Genomic DNA, 16,234 nt, shown 5'->3' with positions numbered 1-16,234 from the left:
AGCGCTACATGCCATTGTGAAGAGGGGGGCTGAACGCACCCCAAGGAGACGCGGCCACTCCTCTGAAACTCCACTTAAACAGTGATACAATGGGAAACAAATTACTTTTTTTCCCCCCCTCCTCTTTGCTCAATCAGCTGCTGGTTTGCTGCTGCTGCCATGCCACGTGATCTGCACTTCGCTTGCCTACCCCTTTCCCCCCTCCCCCACAAGCACTATGTGCCGTTGTGAAGAGGGAGGCTGAAAACACCCTAAGGAGACGCAGTTGCTCCTCCGATACCCCTCTTTAACAGTGATACAATGGGAATCAAATAACAATTTTTGTTTTTACCTCCTCTTTGCTGGATCAGGTGCTGGCTTGCTGCTGCTCCCGTGCTGCGTAAACTGCATTTTGTGCAGCGCTTTGAACGTTTTAAAGTCACTGCCTTGTCTCTCTTCTCCCTCAGACATCATCAAATACTATTAGATCTCTTTTCACTGTTCCGTTATTTCACCTAGTAATATTTTCCGTTTGTTTGCGCTAATGTGATCTTTACTCCTATTTTTTTTGAGACTTTCGAATTTTCCTACTTCCATTATCTCTAACCTACTCTGCATGTGTATCGCGGGACTTGCTTCCAAAGGTTGTAAGTATGACGTGACTTGCCTGTCTTGCGGGACGTGAAAGTGTCTCTGTCTCTTTACAAAAGATCTCTCTTCAAAAGATCATGTCTCATCCCAAAGTTTTTTTTTTCTTTTATTATAGAGAGATCCATCCATCCATCCATTTTCCAACCTGCTGAATACAAACACGGTCACGGGGGTCTGCTGGAGCCAATCCCAGCCAACACAGGGCAAAAGGCAGAAACCAAACCCGGGCAGGGCGCCAACCCACCGCAGAACACATACACACACAAGTAACACACTAGGGCCAATTTAGAATTGCCAATCCACCTAACCTGATAATTGTAAAAATGTGTAAAATCTTGTTTTTGCTCTGTTATTGTGGGATATTGACTATTAGCTGAAACAGGGAAAAAGTAAATTTAAATGATTTTAATATAAGGTTGCAAGTTACAAATTGTGAATAAAAAAAAGTGGTCTGAATACTTTCTGAATCCATTGCATGTTTTCCCCATTTGAGGTAAGCAGTTGTTGCGGATTCTGTTACTCTTACCTCATCAATGCAAAATTTCAGTAACCTGAGTGTCTCAAAGAGAAAGCCTGGAGTTTGGTTAACTTCAATGTTCTCAAGGTTTCTGAAAGATAAAGAGATGTTTACTAAGTACAACAGTACATTAGTCAATCTATAGGTAACCTTACATTGTAAACTTCCTTAAATGTTGCCATCCACTAATTATTATACAAAGAAAAGCTGATTGTTGTTTATATTTTAAATCTGCAAAGTCTTTACTGAATATCTTACATTATAATCACCCTTAATAAATATTCCTTTAAATTCATTACAATTTTTCTATTGTGTCTCTTAAGACCTGATGATTCAAGATGGGTCTGAGCCAAATGCGAAAGCATAGCTGACATTCTTTTTGGCCACTTTAGTAAGTGTGTTTATGAACTGAAATCATTCACATTAAGCCTTAGGTCACATTTATTCAAATATTTAAATAACGTGTTAAAAGTTTGCATCAAGCATTATAAATGATTAAGTGAGCACATAGGCTTAAAGAAGCAATCATGACAATGAAATGAGGAAGAAACAGGAAGCCAGCAGCTATAGAAAGTAATGAACAAAACGTGTGAGACGAGTGGACAGAATTAAAAGACAGCAGCTACATCTGCAGTACATGCTCTGATCCAATGGAAATATGCAGTTCCACACAGAAATTTGGACACTGCTGATTAAGTTACATATATTTTGTTGACATCTGATATAAAAATAATAAACAGAACTTCAACAGCAACAAACTAAATCAACGGCATTTTGAAAATGTTAATGTATGTTTATGATTTATCTGATGAACTAGAAGAACATAAAAAAGAATAACCATGGCATTTGCAAAAGTTTGGCTATCCTGCTAAGTACAGAGTAACACCCACCTCAGCAAAAATCAAATGTTGCAAACTTTTTCTGTAGTAAATGATGAGTCTTTGAAATCTTGTTTTGGAAATGTTTCCCTGTTCTTCCTCACAGATGTGAGATATTCTTGGGATGTTTAAGATCTGCACATGGATTTCAATGATGTTCAGGTCTGAGGAACTGCATTCCAAAACCTTCACCTTGAGTTTCCTGAAGTACCACACCATAGATATTGACGTGTGTTTTGGATCTTTGTCTTGTTGTAGAAGTCATTTTCCTAACTGATTGTCTGTGCCATCAGCTGCCACACAACCCCACAAACATAACAGATGTCAAGGTGTCTTTTTCCCCAAATGCTGTTTCTCTTTCTCCAAACAAAGCTTTTGTTGTAGTTGTTTGATTTTAACTTCATTTGTCCAAAGCACTTCATTCGAAAATGCCTCTGCAGATGTTTTTTTCTGTGATAAGATTACATGTAACACTTCCTTCTGATGGCCATGTCCATGTTAGTAATGCTGAACAGTAGAGCAGTGCGCTTGTACTCCTTTCTCAGCTTGCCTGCAGTTCCCTTACAGTTGTACGTTTTTTTTGCCTTGCTGTTTCTATCTGTCAGATTTCTTGGTGTTCCGGATCTTGTCTTGAACTCCACAGTTCCCCTTAACTGCTATTTCATAATGACATTTTGGAATGTGGAAATTGCTAGCCAGAAGCACTTTGATATTTTTTTTATAGCCCTCCCCTACTTCATAGGCATCAGTTAATTACATTTTCAGATCCTCAGTCAGTTGCTTAGAAGATCCCATGATTGTTGAGTGTCACACAATGTCTTAAGAGCCAAAGAAATTATTCGGCTCTAGAACTGACAATTCCTAACAACAGCTCTTCACCAGGAATAGCTAACAATACCTAGAAGAGATTAATGACCTTAGAACTAAGAGAGTGCCCAGACTTTTGCTTTTGTAACATTTTCTCAGTAAATTCTAATAATAGTAATTTATTATATTTATATAGCACTCTGTCACTAGGCTTTACATAGACAGAGAGGAACCACTACTTCAACCACCCCCAATATGTTGTACTCACCTGGATAATGTCACAGCAGCCTTTTAGGCGCTAGTACACTCACCACAGATTAGCTATTAGGTAATGAAGGGCCAATAAGAAACCGGGGATGATAAGGGGGCCAGAATGGATGAGGCCATAATGGGCAATTTAGCCAGGACATTGAGATAAACCCTACTCTTTATGAAAGATGCCCAGGGATTTTTAATGACCATAGATAGTCCATACCTTGGTTTTACAATGTTGCAGTCACTGCATTGGGGCATTGGGATCCACACACAACACACTGGTTAAGTGTTCCCTGCTGGCCTCACGAACACCTCTTCCAGCAGTAGCAACCCAAGCCTTCCCTAGATGGCCTCTCATCCTAGCATTGGTGCATTAACAGTTTGACAAAAATGGCACTGTTTCAGTCTGCTTGCTGTCTAAGTTGAATCCACTATTTTTTTTTTACTTCAAATCACAACAGAATAACAGGGGTGTCCAAACTTTTCCATTGAATGGTAAACCCATTTTCCCGTGTACCAAAAATGAAGTTCATAACACCAAACTTTGCTAGAATAAAAAGAACAGTCAGCCATTCTCAAGAAGGATAAAGCAAAGAAAGCATGGAGCTACTAATGTGACAATGCACTCTTCCTATTTTAAATTTGAGTAATTTAACCAATATTTTCAGTTTTTGCCATCTATTGGTTACAGCCTAGCTGACATTTTTGTATTACATATAATTAGTGATTGGCAACAAAGTACAATGAGCTCAAGACTATAAACACATGATAGAGATGCACTCACAATGCTACACAAAACAAATACACATTTCATCAATATAACTTGACAGAAAAAAAAAACAGCATTTTGTTTATTTTTTTTTCCATTTTTATCAAATATTACTTAGCTCACAGATACATATATACACATATTATATATAATTACAATACATCTATAGGCCTACCTATAATTTTATTGTTTAAAATACTACTTAAAACTTCTCTTTTAAATTTGCTTTGCTTTTTCTAGTTGTTAGACTTTTCTATTTATTTTATATTTATAGACTGTTTAATATTTGGTGTCTTCTTTTACAATGTGACTTTGTGTGTTTTGAAAGGTGCAATTAAACAAGATGCATAATAACCATTTAATATTGTGGCACGCGGCTGGGGGTGGTACCCAGCCGGGACGCCCAGAAGGACAGGAGGAGGGCTCATGCCTCCTCCGGACCGCCAGGGAACGTCCTCATGCCTGGAGGACTTGGGACCTCAGCACTTCCGCCACACTAGGAAGTGCTGGGGGGAAGAAGGAAAGAGAGACACCCGGAGTGCTTCCGGAAAGACAGCCGGCACTTCCGCCACACAGGGGCGTGTCAAGGGAAGATTGCCGGGAACCACCTGGAGCACATCCGGGTGACTATAAATGGGGCCGCCTCCCTCCTATCAATGAGCTGGAGTCGGGAGCAGGAGCAGGACGAAGCTCCTGGAGAGAGAGTAGAGGTGGCCCAGGGACAAGGCGAGAAAAGGCCCAGGAGAAGGCAGACTGGGGCTAGAGCACTGTGAGTTGTGCGGGACTGTGATTATATTTGTGTTGTGTGGACGACAATAAAAGGTTTTTGCATAAAGATGCAGTGTCGGTCTGATGGTGTCCGGGCAAGTCTCACAATATACAAGAATCCCAGGAATTGACACTCTTAATAGGGATGAACAAAAAAAGATATATAAAATAAACCATACTGATAGATATTTTGTAAGAAAAAAATGACATTATTATTATTAAATTATTTTGATTATTTAATTTTTTATTCTAGTGCAGTTATTTACAAGCAAACTTTCTTCCTATATTATGTGTCAAATTTATGGGATTCCCTGTTTCTGCACCTGGTGCCGGGTGAAGCTTCTTGTGGCACAAGTAATATCATCATGCTTTTTTGCTGTGGTCTACTTGATATTACTGGAGAACTCTCTTTAAGGAATCTTGCACCATTCCTATGTGGAGGAAGTTTACAGATAATTAATGTTGTCAAACACGTGTGCATGGGAGACAGCTAAAGGGCTCAAAAGAAGGTACGACAGGCCAGGGGATGGCAGAGTATACTCTTTCTCTTTTATCCCTGCAGACCAATCATGGGAAATTCCACCTGGGCCTGATGATGTCACTTCCAGTTCCGGGCCCAATGACATCATTTCCCCAGACAGACTTTAAAAACTGCTGTAAACCTTCTGCCTGTCAGTTTTGTTTTGGACTCTTGTCTGTAAAGACTCATTGCTCATATTTGTGCTTTTTTCAGCTAAAACCTCTAGTATACGGGGTGACTGCCCCAAACCTTTTTGTGGTGTCAAGGTATTTCTTTTCACAGTGTCTATAACACCACACTTATGACCATCACCTTCTATTCTGACCACAACATTGCAGTCCAAAGAATGAGAGAGTCAGTTTGTTGTTTAGAGGTGCTGATTCATACTTTTTGCAACTAATTTACTGGTAACTATGTTGTTGACCAGAATGTCCTGATATTTAGATGAGTTTATGGTGTCAATGAACTCCAGTTACAGCTCCAGTGGTATCAATCAGCCATATAAAAACAAAGCTTCCTGGTCATGTCTCATACTTCTTTGAATGCACTCTTTCCTATATTGATGGTGAGTGGACCACAAGTTCAACTTTGATCTCATCTGACTACAGTATCCTGTTCCAAACAAAATCTCAAAAAGATTTTGGGAAAACTCCAGCTGTTCAGTGTGTTCTTCTCAATAAGGGATTTATTCAGGCAACCCTTCCAAACTGCCTATTGGTGTGGGTGGACCATATATTGATTTTGGGTTGTACCATGATATACTGTAACAAGACCCTTGAATAAGCTTTTCCATTTCTCACTGTACATGGCAACAAGATGCACTTGTCCCCCTTTTGGACAAGTCAACCACTGCTCCAGCTGTTCTGAAATTCCTGCATATAGCCCTAATTTGGCCAAGAGGTTCATTTTGCTTTTTACAGATATTTTATACTCATTACCTCATTCATCTCTTTTTGTGAAGGTTTGTCATTGCTGATTAGAACGTTACAATTTTGATGAGAAGATGTTATTCAAGCCAGTAAAGCTTGTCAATCCTTTCCACCGAATTTCTCCAAAATAGCCTCAAACCGAGTTTTGAAGGTCCCTGCTCCCTGGTAACTTATTATGTGTCTGTAGACATCTGTGTGAAATCACGATGGTAAAGAATGACAAAAGGTACTCCATTTGTTAATTTTTATAGTAAAAAAAGGCAAACAACAACATTCCCAGTGAATTGTACTTAAACCACCTACAACTGAACAAACCACCTACAACTGAACACCAGCAAAACCAAGGAGCTGGTGGTGGATTTTAGGAGGACCAGGCCCCTCATGGACCCTGTGATCATCAGAGGTGACTGTGTGCAGATGGTGCAGACCTATAAATACCTGGGAGTGCAGCTGGATGATAAATTGGACTGGACTGCCAATACTGATGCTCTGTGCAAGAGAGGACATAGCCGACTATACTTCCTTAGAAGGGTGGCGTCTTTCAACATCTACAATAAGATGCTGTGGATGTTCTATCAGACGGTTGTGGCAAGCACCCTCTTCTACGCGGTGGTGTGCTGGGGAGGCAGCATAAAGAAGAGGGACGCCTCACACCTAGACAAACTGATGAGGAAGGCAGGCTCTATTGTAGGCACGGAGCTGGACAGTTTGACATCCGTGGCAGAGTGACAGGCGCTGATCAGGCTCCTGTCAATTATGGAGCATCCACTGAACAGGATCATCTCCAGACAGAAGAGCAGCTTCATCGACAGACTGCTCTCACTGTCCTGCTCCACTGACAGACTGAGGAGATTGGCCTCTCCACTATGCAACTCTTCAATTCCACTAGGGGGGGTAAACGTTAACATTACACAAAGTTATTGTCTGTTATACCTGCATTTTTATCACTCTTTAATCTAATATTGTTTTTTATCAATATGCTGCTGCTGGAGTATGTGAATTTCCCATTGGGATTAATAAAGTATCTATCTATCTATCTATCTATCTATCTATCTATCTATCTATCTATCTATCTATCTATCTATCTATCTTAAATAGGTAGAATTTGATTGAAATGTTGTTTTCTTAAAATAAAAGGAAGAATATATGGTATTCAGCTTTGTCATTAGAAAATGATGTTACTGACATTGAAACATCTGGTTTAAATACATTCTATTAGACTGTATTACATATCATGTAAAAACACTTTCTAACCCGCTTAATCCAGGGTTGCCTGATGGACTATTAGAATATGTTTGATATTTTTATTTATTTAAGTCTTCCCACTTTATGAGAACAAAATAAACCTCATTATTGGCACCAACTATTTAATATGACCGTTTTTGGTCATCTTTATCTAAGACACCAATAATTGCTGGCCCGCTGGATTAACTGTGCAGTACTGACAACATGTGCTCCAGCCAAATTTCTCTTCCAGAAACAACCTTTAAATTTAAATCTTTACTTCTCATATTTTTTCACCAAATGCATGAGTTAAATAGCCTGCAGAGTGTTCTATAATAAATACCAATTTGCAAGTCTCATTTAAGCATTTGTATTCAACCTCCCCAGTGCTCTTGCTGTGAGGGCGATTCCATTATTTTTGCTTAACTACAAGTGACCTTTACATTGCATCAAATGTAGATACAGCTATGCACACCCGTGTGTTTAGTAACCCCTAATTTGGGGCTTCATGTGCCTTCCTCTATTTTTCATTAATTGGTTTCCTGTATAGTACAGGGTAGTTAATGAACCTAAACATGTCAGAATCCAAGACTTTTGATTAGCACCTCTGTAAGAATGAAATTAAACAAAACGAAAAAGAGAAGAGCATTAATGCACCCACTGACTCATGAACAGAAGACAGAGATCTAATTAAGAAAGCACTTTAATCAAATAGGTGAAAGAGCATCTTGTTAGGAGTATGGTGAGAATAAATATTTGAATTTGACAACTGATTTCTTAAACAGAAAAAAGAAGCTTAATTAAGAAAGGGAATCGATGAGAGGGAAGAACAAGAGTGGGTATCAATGTCATGCAAGGGAGTCAGGATGGAACTCCAGCCTGAGTTGGGTTTGGTGTAAGACAACACTTCCTCCCATCAGCAGCACGATTTATAGCTTGGGGACTGGAAGGGGTGGGGTCAGTTGCCCTCAATGGGCATCTTCTCTGTGCTGCAGTAAGAAGAAGTGAGGAGAATGTTAGCATCAGCACTCCCTCTCGACCTGGAGCAGTATTACATATCTCTGATAAACCCAGAGAATGGTCCACAGACTTGCATGTGTGACAATAAGCAATGCAAAAATGAATGTGGTCAGTCTAATATTATACTTTGAATGAGAAATAATAGCAGGGACAGCGTATGCAATTAAACGCTGTAAAGTATGGCATGAAAATCTTGGACAACTGTAAGCTTTTTCTGATCAGACTCACTAGTGTGGTGAACAAATTACTATAAAGAACAAAACACGGATTGCAAGTTATTCAATTAATTCACTTAAAATTGAAGATGGGAGCATTGTGTTAAAATCAGCCAATTCATTGTTTCAGCATACTGGATTCAGACATCCCTTACATTGATCCTGTGTCACTGTGTTTGTGGTTGTAGGCCTTATGATGGACCCTCATCCTATCCAGGGCTGGCTTCTGCCTTGCACCCTGTGCTGCTGGGAATAGGCCCCAGCCTCCACAAACCTGAATCAGATTACACAGGTCCAGAAATGTTGTGTTACCTTTAAGACCAACCAAGGTTAACTAAATGTATGTTGATAATCATAACTAAGTCAAGAATTCAGAATGTACAGTACTATGCATCATGAGACAATGGATGGCCTCAGCCTGTTGCTCTGACGGAAGAAGGTACATTCAGCAACTGACATTTAGTAGCAGGATGATTCAACATGTATGCAGGGCTACGGATTAGGTCCACTAGTAAGGTGGATAAGCTAGGTATGAAACTGAAAACAGCCAAACATCAGTATTTCAAAATTGTCCTAATATTCAAAAAAAAGCTGATTAATAAATTATTTTTTCTTTCAACAGATCATATGTACAGAAGTGGTCAAGTTGAACTGAACATGTATTTATCAATGGGACTTGTCATATAAAAAGCTAACATGAGCCCAGAATGCACAATGCAAAATAACTGTACCGGTGCATAAGCAATTCGATAAGGAGTGGAAATAGAAATAGGCAGGACAGATAAGGCAAATGATAGATTAGCCTGAAATACAGAACTTTTCGAGATGACTATAAGCCTTAAATTACAAGTTCACCTTAAAGTGAGAACTACAGTTAGAAATGGAGTCCAGAAAAACTGTGATTTCCGTTGGGTTTCACATACATTAGCAGTCTGGCAGAAAGTGTAGCTAGAAAAAAACTAATGGAAAGTACAACTGTCGGGAGCTGAAGAAAAGATGTCACCTGCATTCCTAGAGTAATGTTACATTGAGCACGAAAAGCAGAAGGCTATGAATACAATTCTAACTAACTCAGGGTCAAACTCATTTATTTGGCAGCATGCTCAGATGACCCAGCAAAGGATTAAATGCATCCTCCTCGATTGCAAGACAGCAATATTTGCTTGCTCTGCATAATAACAAAGCTATATGCAATTAAAAACACTGGCATACTACATCTCCATTCACACATATTATCAATAAAAAACTACATAAGATTGATAATGAATAGGCATGACAGATGCCATGTTTTACTTGCTACTATTGGTAATGCACATAAATGAATCAAAAGACTTAATGTTCAGAGCACATACCTGCAAATGATAATGAGGAACTTAAGAAGCAGCAGTGACTGTTTAATGTTGTTCTGAACATCTTCTCCAGCGGTTAACTGATGGGCACGGTGACCAAGCTGGTTACTCAGGATATTTAATACATCTTTTGGGAGTAATGGAATCTCTGAAGACGACTCCTCTGGGCTTTGGAAACATAATATTAAAAAAAGGCAACACTTTTTTTAATTTACAGAAAACATTTTCTTAAATAATACTCTATTGAAAACAGTGCATTTTGTAGCAAATGTAGTGACAATGTCAAATTTATATACTGTACCTAAGAAAAAGAAAGATGACACCAATGAAGAAAAATGTTAATAGAGCACACAAAGGCATGGGTCTCCACAGTCAAAAAATATTGGCTCAACTCTACAATAGCTTGTTTATTCACAGTTCACAATGACACACTTACCTAATCAGTTCATCATAAATAAACAGCACTTTTAGACTATTCGATACAACCATCAACTCTTATATTAACTAATTAAACTGACTTGTCTAATTCTTTTTATTGACAATGACAGAATGTAAAATGTTAAGTATAATTTTTTTGAAGATGTTTTTGTCAGAACTATAGGTTTACAATTTCAAATCACTTGAACATTCAATATTTTAAAATAAATAATTATTACAGATGTATTACTTTCTTAAAAACACAGTATAACAAGTTGCATCCTAAACATTAAGAGAGTGACAAAAATTTTTAAATAACTATTACTAATAAAACTATTTTTTCTGCCTTGCCTTCTCATACACATTACTAAAGTCCATCCTAGGTGCCACTACTAGACACCAAAAGTAAATTGTTTATTAAGAACGAGGATCTTAAATGATTATTATCAGAATCAAACTTGATTAAAGATCAATGGGCAATTCAGATTTAATCAAGTGGTAACAAGTGACGAAAATGAAAGTTCACCCAGTGTTGACAAAATACATTTTATTTAATCTCACATAGGTTCAAACCAGACTATTTTCAGTGAGTTTGGTGAAAAGTTTGTTCTTGACTGAGGACACTGTCAAGAGTAAGAATGAGCACATATCTTGATACATCAGTCCTTACAAAAAATAAATAAATAAAATAAATAAACAGGTGAGATGCAGGGATGTGAAACAATTACTAAGGTATCACAATAAGCAGCTGATGCCCAAGTGCTGGAATGGGGACTCTGGCAAACACCTAAACACTGAATGTTGGAGAAAAAATAAAGATTCCATAGAAATAGTGAACAGACTCCACTATTAACTGTTCAATGGCTATATGAAGAGTTGTGGGAGTGGACTTGGAACAGTTTAAGACAACATACTTTGTGGTGAATGTATGATGTGTTATGCGTATGTAAACTTTAAATTCAATGTTATGTGTCATTTAGTCTGTGTATTTTAAAGATATGCATTGTATTAGCTATCATAGAGGAAAACTGTATCTACCTTAACTGGGCATAAAATTCCTTGAATGCTGCATATTGTCTTCAATTTTTTCCTAATGATTTATAAGGATTTAAAGGCAAAGTCAAGGCTTGAAGGAGTATACATTTGGGGGCTCAGAGAGCTGCAATTCACCAGCTTGCTTATGAGGTTATAATAATAATAATACATTTTATTTATAGGGGCACTTTACATTAGCAGTAAATCTCAAAGTGCAACATAAAAAGTTAAACAAAGGCAAGGCAAGATAAAAACAGAGATAAAACAACAATAATTATAGCATTCTTGTTAATAAGCTTTCCTAAATAGAAAAGTCTTTAGCTGTTTTTTTTAAGACAGCCCACAATCTGCTGTGTTCTCAGGCTCTCTGGTAGGGCATTCCAGAGCCGTGGAGCAGCGGCTGCAAAGGCTCTGTCTCCCATTGTATGAAGTTTGGTCACAGGGGGACGAAGGCGGTAGGTTTTTGTAAAACGGAGGTTTCTTGTAGTGGATTGTAATATAAGGAGTTCCTTAAGATATTGTGGAGCATTTCCATGGATACACTGGTGAGTAAACAAACAGAGTTTGTATTCTGTACGGAGATGGATAGGGAGCCAATGAAGTGATCGAAAGATTTGTGAAATGTGTTCATATTTCCGCACCCTCATCAGGATTCTTGCAGCACTATTTTGAATTTGTTGGAGCTTTTGAAGGCTCTTGTTGGGTATCCCGATGAGGAGTGCATTACAATAGTCCAGTCAAGATGAGACAAAAGTATGAACCAGCTTTTCAGCATCACAAAGGGAGAGGTAGGGACGGAGTTTGGCTATGTTTCGCAGATGAAGGAATGCAATTTTACAAAGATGATGGATATGTATATCAAATGACAGATGGGAGTCTAACTTGACGCCCAGATTTGTAACAGAAGGGTAGAGGGTAATGGTACGGTCAGAAAAGGAAATACAATTTACAGAGGAACGAAGTTGATGGGGGGTGCCAATTAAAACAGCTTCAGTTTTGGTGCTGTTCAGCTTGAGGAAGTTCTTGGACATCTGGGCCTCAATCTCATCCAAGCAAGAGGAAAAAGTTGATGGAGGTGTAAGAGAAGTCGAATCCAGTCTCACATAGAGCTGCGTATCATCAGCATAGCAATGGAATGAAACTCAATGCTTGCGAATGATGTGACCCAGGGGTAGTATATAGATATTAAAGAGGGTCGGCCCAAGGACTGATCCTTGTGGGACCCCACAGGTGACAGTGTGGGTATGAGATTTAGCATCCCCGAAGGCCACATACTCAGTCCTGTCTGTAAGATAGGACTCGAACCACTCCAAAGCAATGCCAGAAAGTCCAATTGTATAGTGAAGATGATGAAGGAGAATATTCTGATCTACCATATCAAATGCAGCTGTAAGGTCCAGAAGGATAAGAAGTGATGGAGAGCCATGGTCAGCAGCCATCAGGAGGTCATTGGTGACTCTGACCAGGGCTGTCTCTGTGCTGTGAGAAGTTCGGAAACCAGACTGAAATTTTTCAAACAGATTGAATTTTTTGAGGTGATCCGGAAGCTGAACCAAAACAACCTTTTCCAAAACCTTAGACAAAAATGGAAGGTATCACTTCAGGATCCAAAGAGGATTTTTTTAAATGAGGTCTAATTTTTGCGGCTTTCAAGGCCAGTGGGACTAAGCCGCTCTGGAGAGAGTGATTAATGATATCAGCAAAAAGAGGGCTTATATCTGATACATTAGCTTTTACCAGAGGAGTAGGAAAAGGGTCCAATGAACACATTGAAAGTCTCATCCTCTGTATGATGTCCTCAACTTCTTTAACTGTAGTACAGAGGAATTGAGAGAGGCAGTCCATTGGCTTTGATGTAGAACAGCATTTCCCAAACTATGGGGGTCGCGAGCGAATATTGAGTGGGCCCTGAAACATAAGACTATATTCCGACCGATCGGGCTAACAGCCGGACGTCTTTTGTTTTTGTGACATTCTTTATCGCGTTGTGTTGTGTTCATTAGCGTACGCCTTTATAATCTTTTTAAAAACAATTATTAACGTTTGAATATAATAATGGAAAAGTGGTTGAAACGGATAGCATAAACTACGTCGCCGCCGCCGGTTGATTGTGATGAAAAGACAGAAGATGTTCTTATAAATGACAAAAGTGGCACTGAGGCTGACTTCCAAGCTCCCTCAACGAGTTCGCATGAATCGAAACGACGGAAAGTTGTAAGAAAATATGACCCTGAATATCTAAAGCTAGGATTCACTTGGAATCATGATACGATTGATCCGCGTCCTCAATGCATGATTTGCTACGAAATATTAGCGAACGAAAGTATGCGCCCAAGTAAATTGACGCGTCATATAGAAACGAAGCATTCCCATTTTACGAATAAGCCAGTAGATTTTTTTCAAAGAAAATTGTTGGATATGAAATCTTCAAAAAATATTGTTTCACATTTCATTAATATTAATGAAAATGCTGTATATGCCTCGTACCTCATTAGCTTAAGGATCGCCAGAGCAGGAAAGCCTCATACCATTGACGAAGATTTAGTGTTACCATCGATTAAAGATGCTGTTGGAGCGATGTTTGGGGAAAAAGAAGTAAAGGAAATCGAGCGCATACCACTGTCCAATAATACTGTTGCACGACGAATCGACGAAATGGCTGAATGGGCAGAGGACGAATTAATCCGGAGGGTAGTTTGTAGTAAATATTATACGCTACAACTAGATGAGTCTACTGACGTGCAAGGCCTATCTCAACTACTTGTTTTTGTGCGTTATATATGGCAAAACGACGTGCATGAAGATATCTTGTTCTGCAAGCCAATTAGTCGTGGAACGGCCGAGGAAATTTTCAATGCAATTGATTCCTATATAAAAGAGAAAGGTTTACAGTGGAAGAACTGTTTCGGTATATGCACTGACGGTGCGCGGGCTATGTGCGGGAAAAATAGCAGTGTCGTTACAAGAGTTCTTAAACAAAGCCCCTGTGCTTTGTGGACACACTGTAGCCTTCACAGAGAAGCACTGGTTTCAAAAGCATTACCTACTGATTTCAAAACAGTACTAAATACAGCTGTGAAAATTGTAAATTATATTAAAACAAAACCCTTACAAGCACGTTTATTTCAAAAGCTGTGTGAAGAAATGGGTAGTCTTCATACATCTCTTCTTCTGCATACGGAGGTACGTTGGTTATCCAGGGGGAAAGTACTGACACGATTAGTGGAATTACGCAATGAAGTTACAATTTACTTGGAAGGAAAAACTGAATATATTGAATCTCTACTGGACAAAGAATTCATTCTCAAGCTCACATACTTGGCGGATATTTTTTCGAAATTAAACTAACTCAATTTGTATTTGCAAGGTTCAAACGAATCAGACATTTTTGCAGTTCACGATAGAATTCGAGCGTTTATGAAAAAGCTTATGTTGTGGAAAAGTTGTATTGAGGATGGCAAGTATGATTGTTTTGAAACTCTTGAAACTTTTATTATAGAAAACCAACTGCAGCCAAAGACGAACATACTGTCTGCAATTTCCACTCATTTATCATTGTTAAAAAATAACTTTGATGCCTATTTCGGGGAAGAGATGAAAAAGCTCGACTCGTTGAATTGGATTTGTAACCCATTTCAAGACCGCCTACCAAGTAGTATGTCAACAAAAGCAAGTGAAGAACTCATTGATTTATCAGAAGATACGTCACTGAAAAATAGTTTCAATCGCAAGCAGTTAACGAAATTCTGGCTCTCAGTTGCTGGGAACTATCCTTGCCTGTTTGATGAAGCTATAAAAGTCCTCCTCCCCTTCAGTACCTCATATCTATGTGAGGCCGGATTTTCGGCTATGATCAGCATTAAAACTAAATACCGAAATAAATTGGACCTATCAAACTCACTGCGATTAAAAGTAACTAAAATTGAAGTTGATGCTAAAGCTGTAATGACAAAAAATAGGAAACAAATACACCCTTCTCATTGAAATAACAGTCCTTGTAGGTATTTAAGTAATAAAAAATTGTAACTTAAAGTTGTTTTTTTTCTTATTTGAAAAGTCCTTCATTCATATTGGTGACGCTTAAATTTCCATAGTGACTGTTTGTGAGCTAAAGTACAATATATGTTGTCTGTGATGATAACAAATTAATGTCAAATGAAAAAAATACTTTAAACAAAATAAACAGCCCGAACAAATAAGACACCATTAAGTAGTTCCGCGACTCGCTACTAGGGAATCTGAGCGTTACCAATATTTTATGCCCCCTTTTTAAGACGGCTAAGAGATGGGTCCCGAATTTGGCAGTTTTTGTTAGGTGGGTCGGAGCCCAGTCAACTTTGGGAACCACTGATGTAGAAACATCCAGCGATGGAGGGCTGGAGGCAGACAATGAGGAGCGGATGATGTCCACTTTAGAGGTGAGATATTCAATAACATTATTGCACTGCTCCTCTGTGAAATTATTTCAGGCATTGGTGTGAGGATTAAGTAAATGGTTTATCACGGAAAAAAGTTGTTTGGAATTTCCAGGACTGTTGTTGATTAAATTTGAATAGTATTGAGATCTGGCAGTGGTCAGTGCTCTGGAGTAGTTTTTTTGGTGTTCCCGATAAGCTAATTTGTGGACTGTTGAACTATTGCCCTTTGGCTGCTGGATGTGTGTGTAAAGCAAAGATGTGCAGGCTGACAGGGCGCAATGGACATGTACAGACTATACGATGCTTAACTGCAACCGAGTTAAGGGTTTGCATGTGGTTAAATACAGAGAAATCTGTGTGTGTTAACCCAGTTTCTCTAACCAGAATAAGGGTTTACATGGCATTTTTAAAGCCAGGGGAACAACTGGGATATTAAAGCACATGTTAACGCACTCAATATTATTTGGCTGATTAGTTATTTTA

At 38.7% G+C, this 16,234-nt stretch overlaps 1 protein-coding gene across 1 annotated transcript in view; it reads right to left on the bottom strand.

Moving 5' to 3' along the window:
- Positions 1-16,234, bottom strand: part of nbeal2 (neurobeachin-like 2) — a 338,784-nt gene that overhangs the window by 152,479 nt on the left and 170,071 nt on the right. The window contains 2 exon segments of the mRNA XM_028817374.2: positions 1,157-1,238; positions 9,885-10,049. Of these exon segments, the coding sequence (XP_028673207.2) occupies positions 1,157-1,238; positions 9,885-10,049 (247 nt within the window).

The sequence above is a fragment of the Erpetoichthys calabaricus genome, chromosome 13 (assembly GCF_900747795.2).
Source record: "Erpetoichthys calabaricus chromosome 13, fErpCal1.3, whole genome shotgun sequence".
Taxonomy (NCBI): Eukaryota; Metazoa; Chordata; class Cladistia; order Polypteriformes; family Polypteridae; genus Erpetoichthys; species Erpetoichthys calabaricus.
This window is presented reverse-complemented; position numbering and strand designations above follow the sequence as displayed.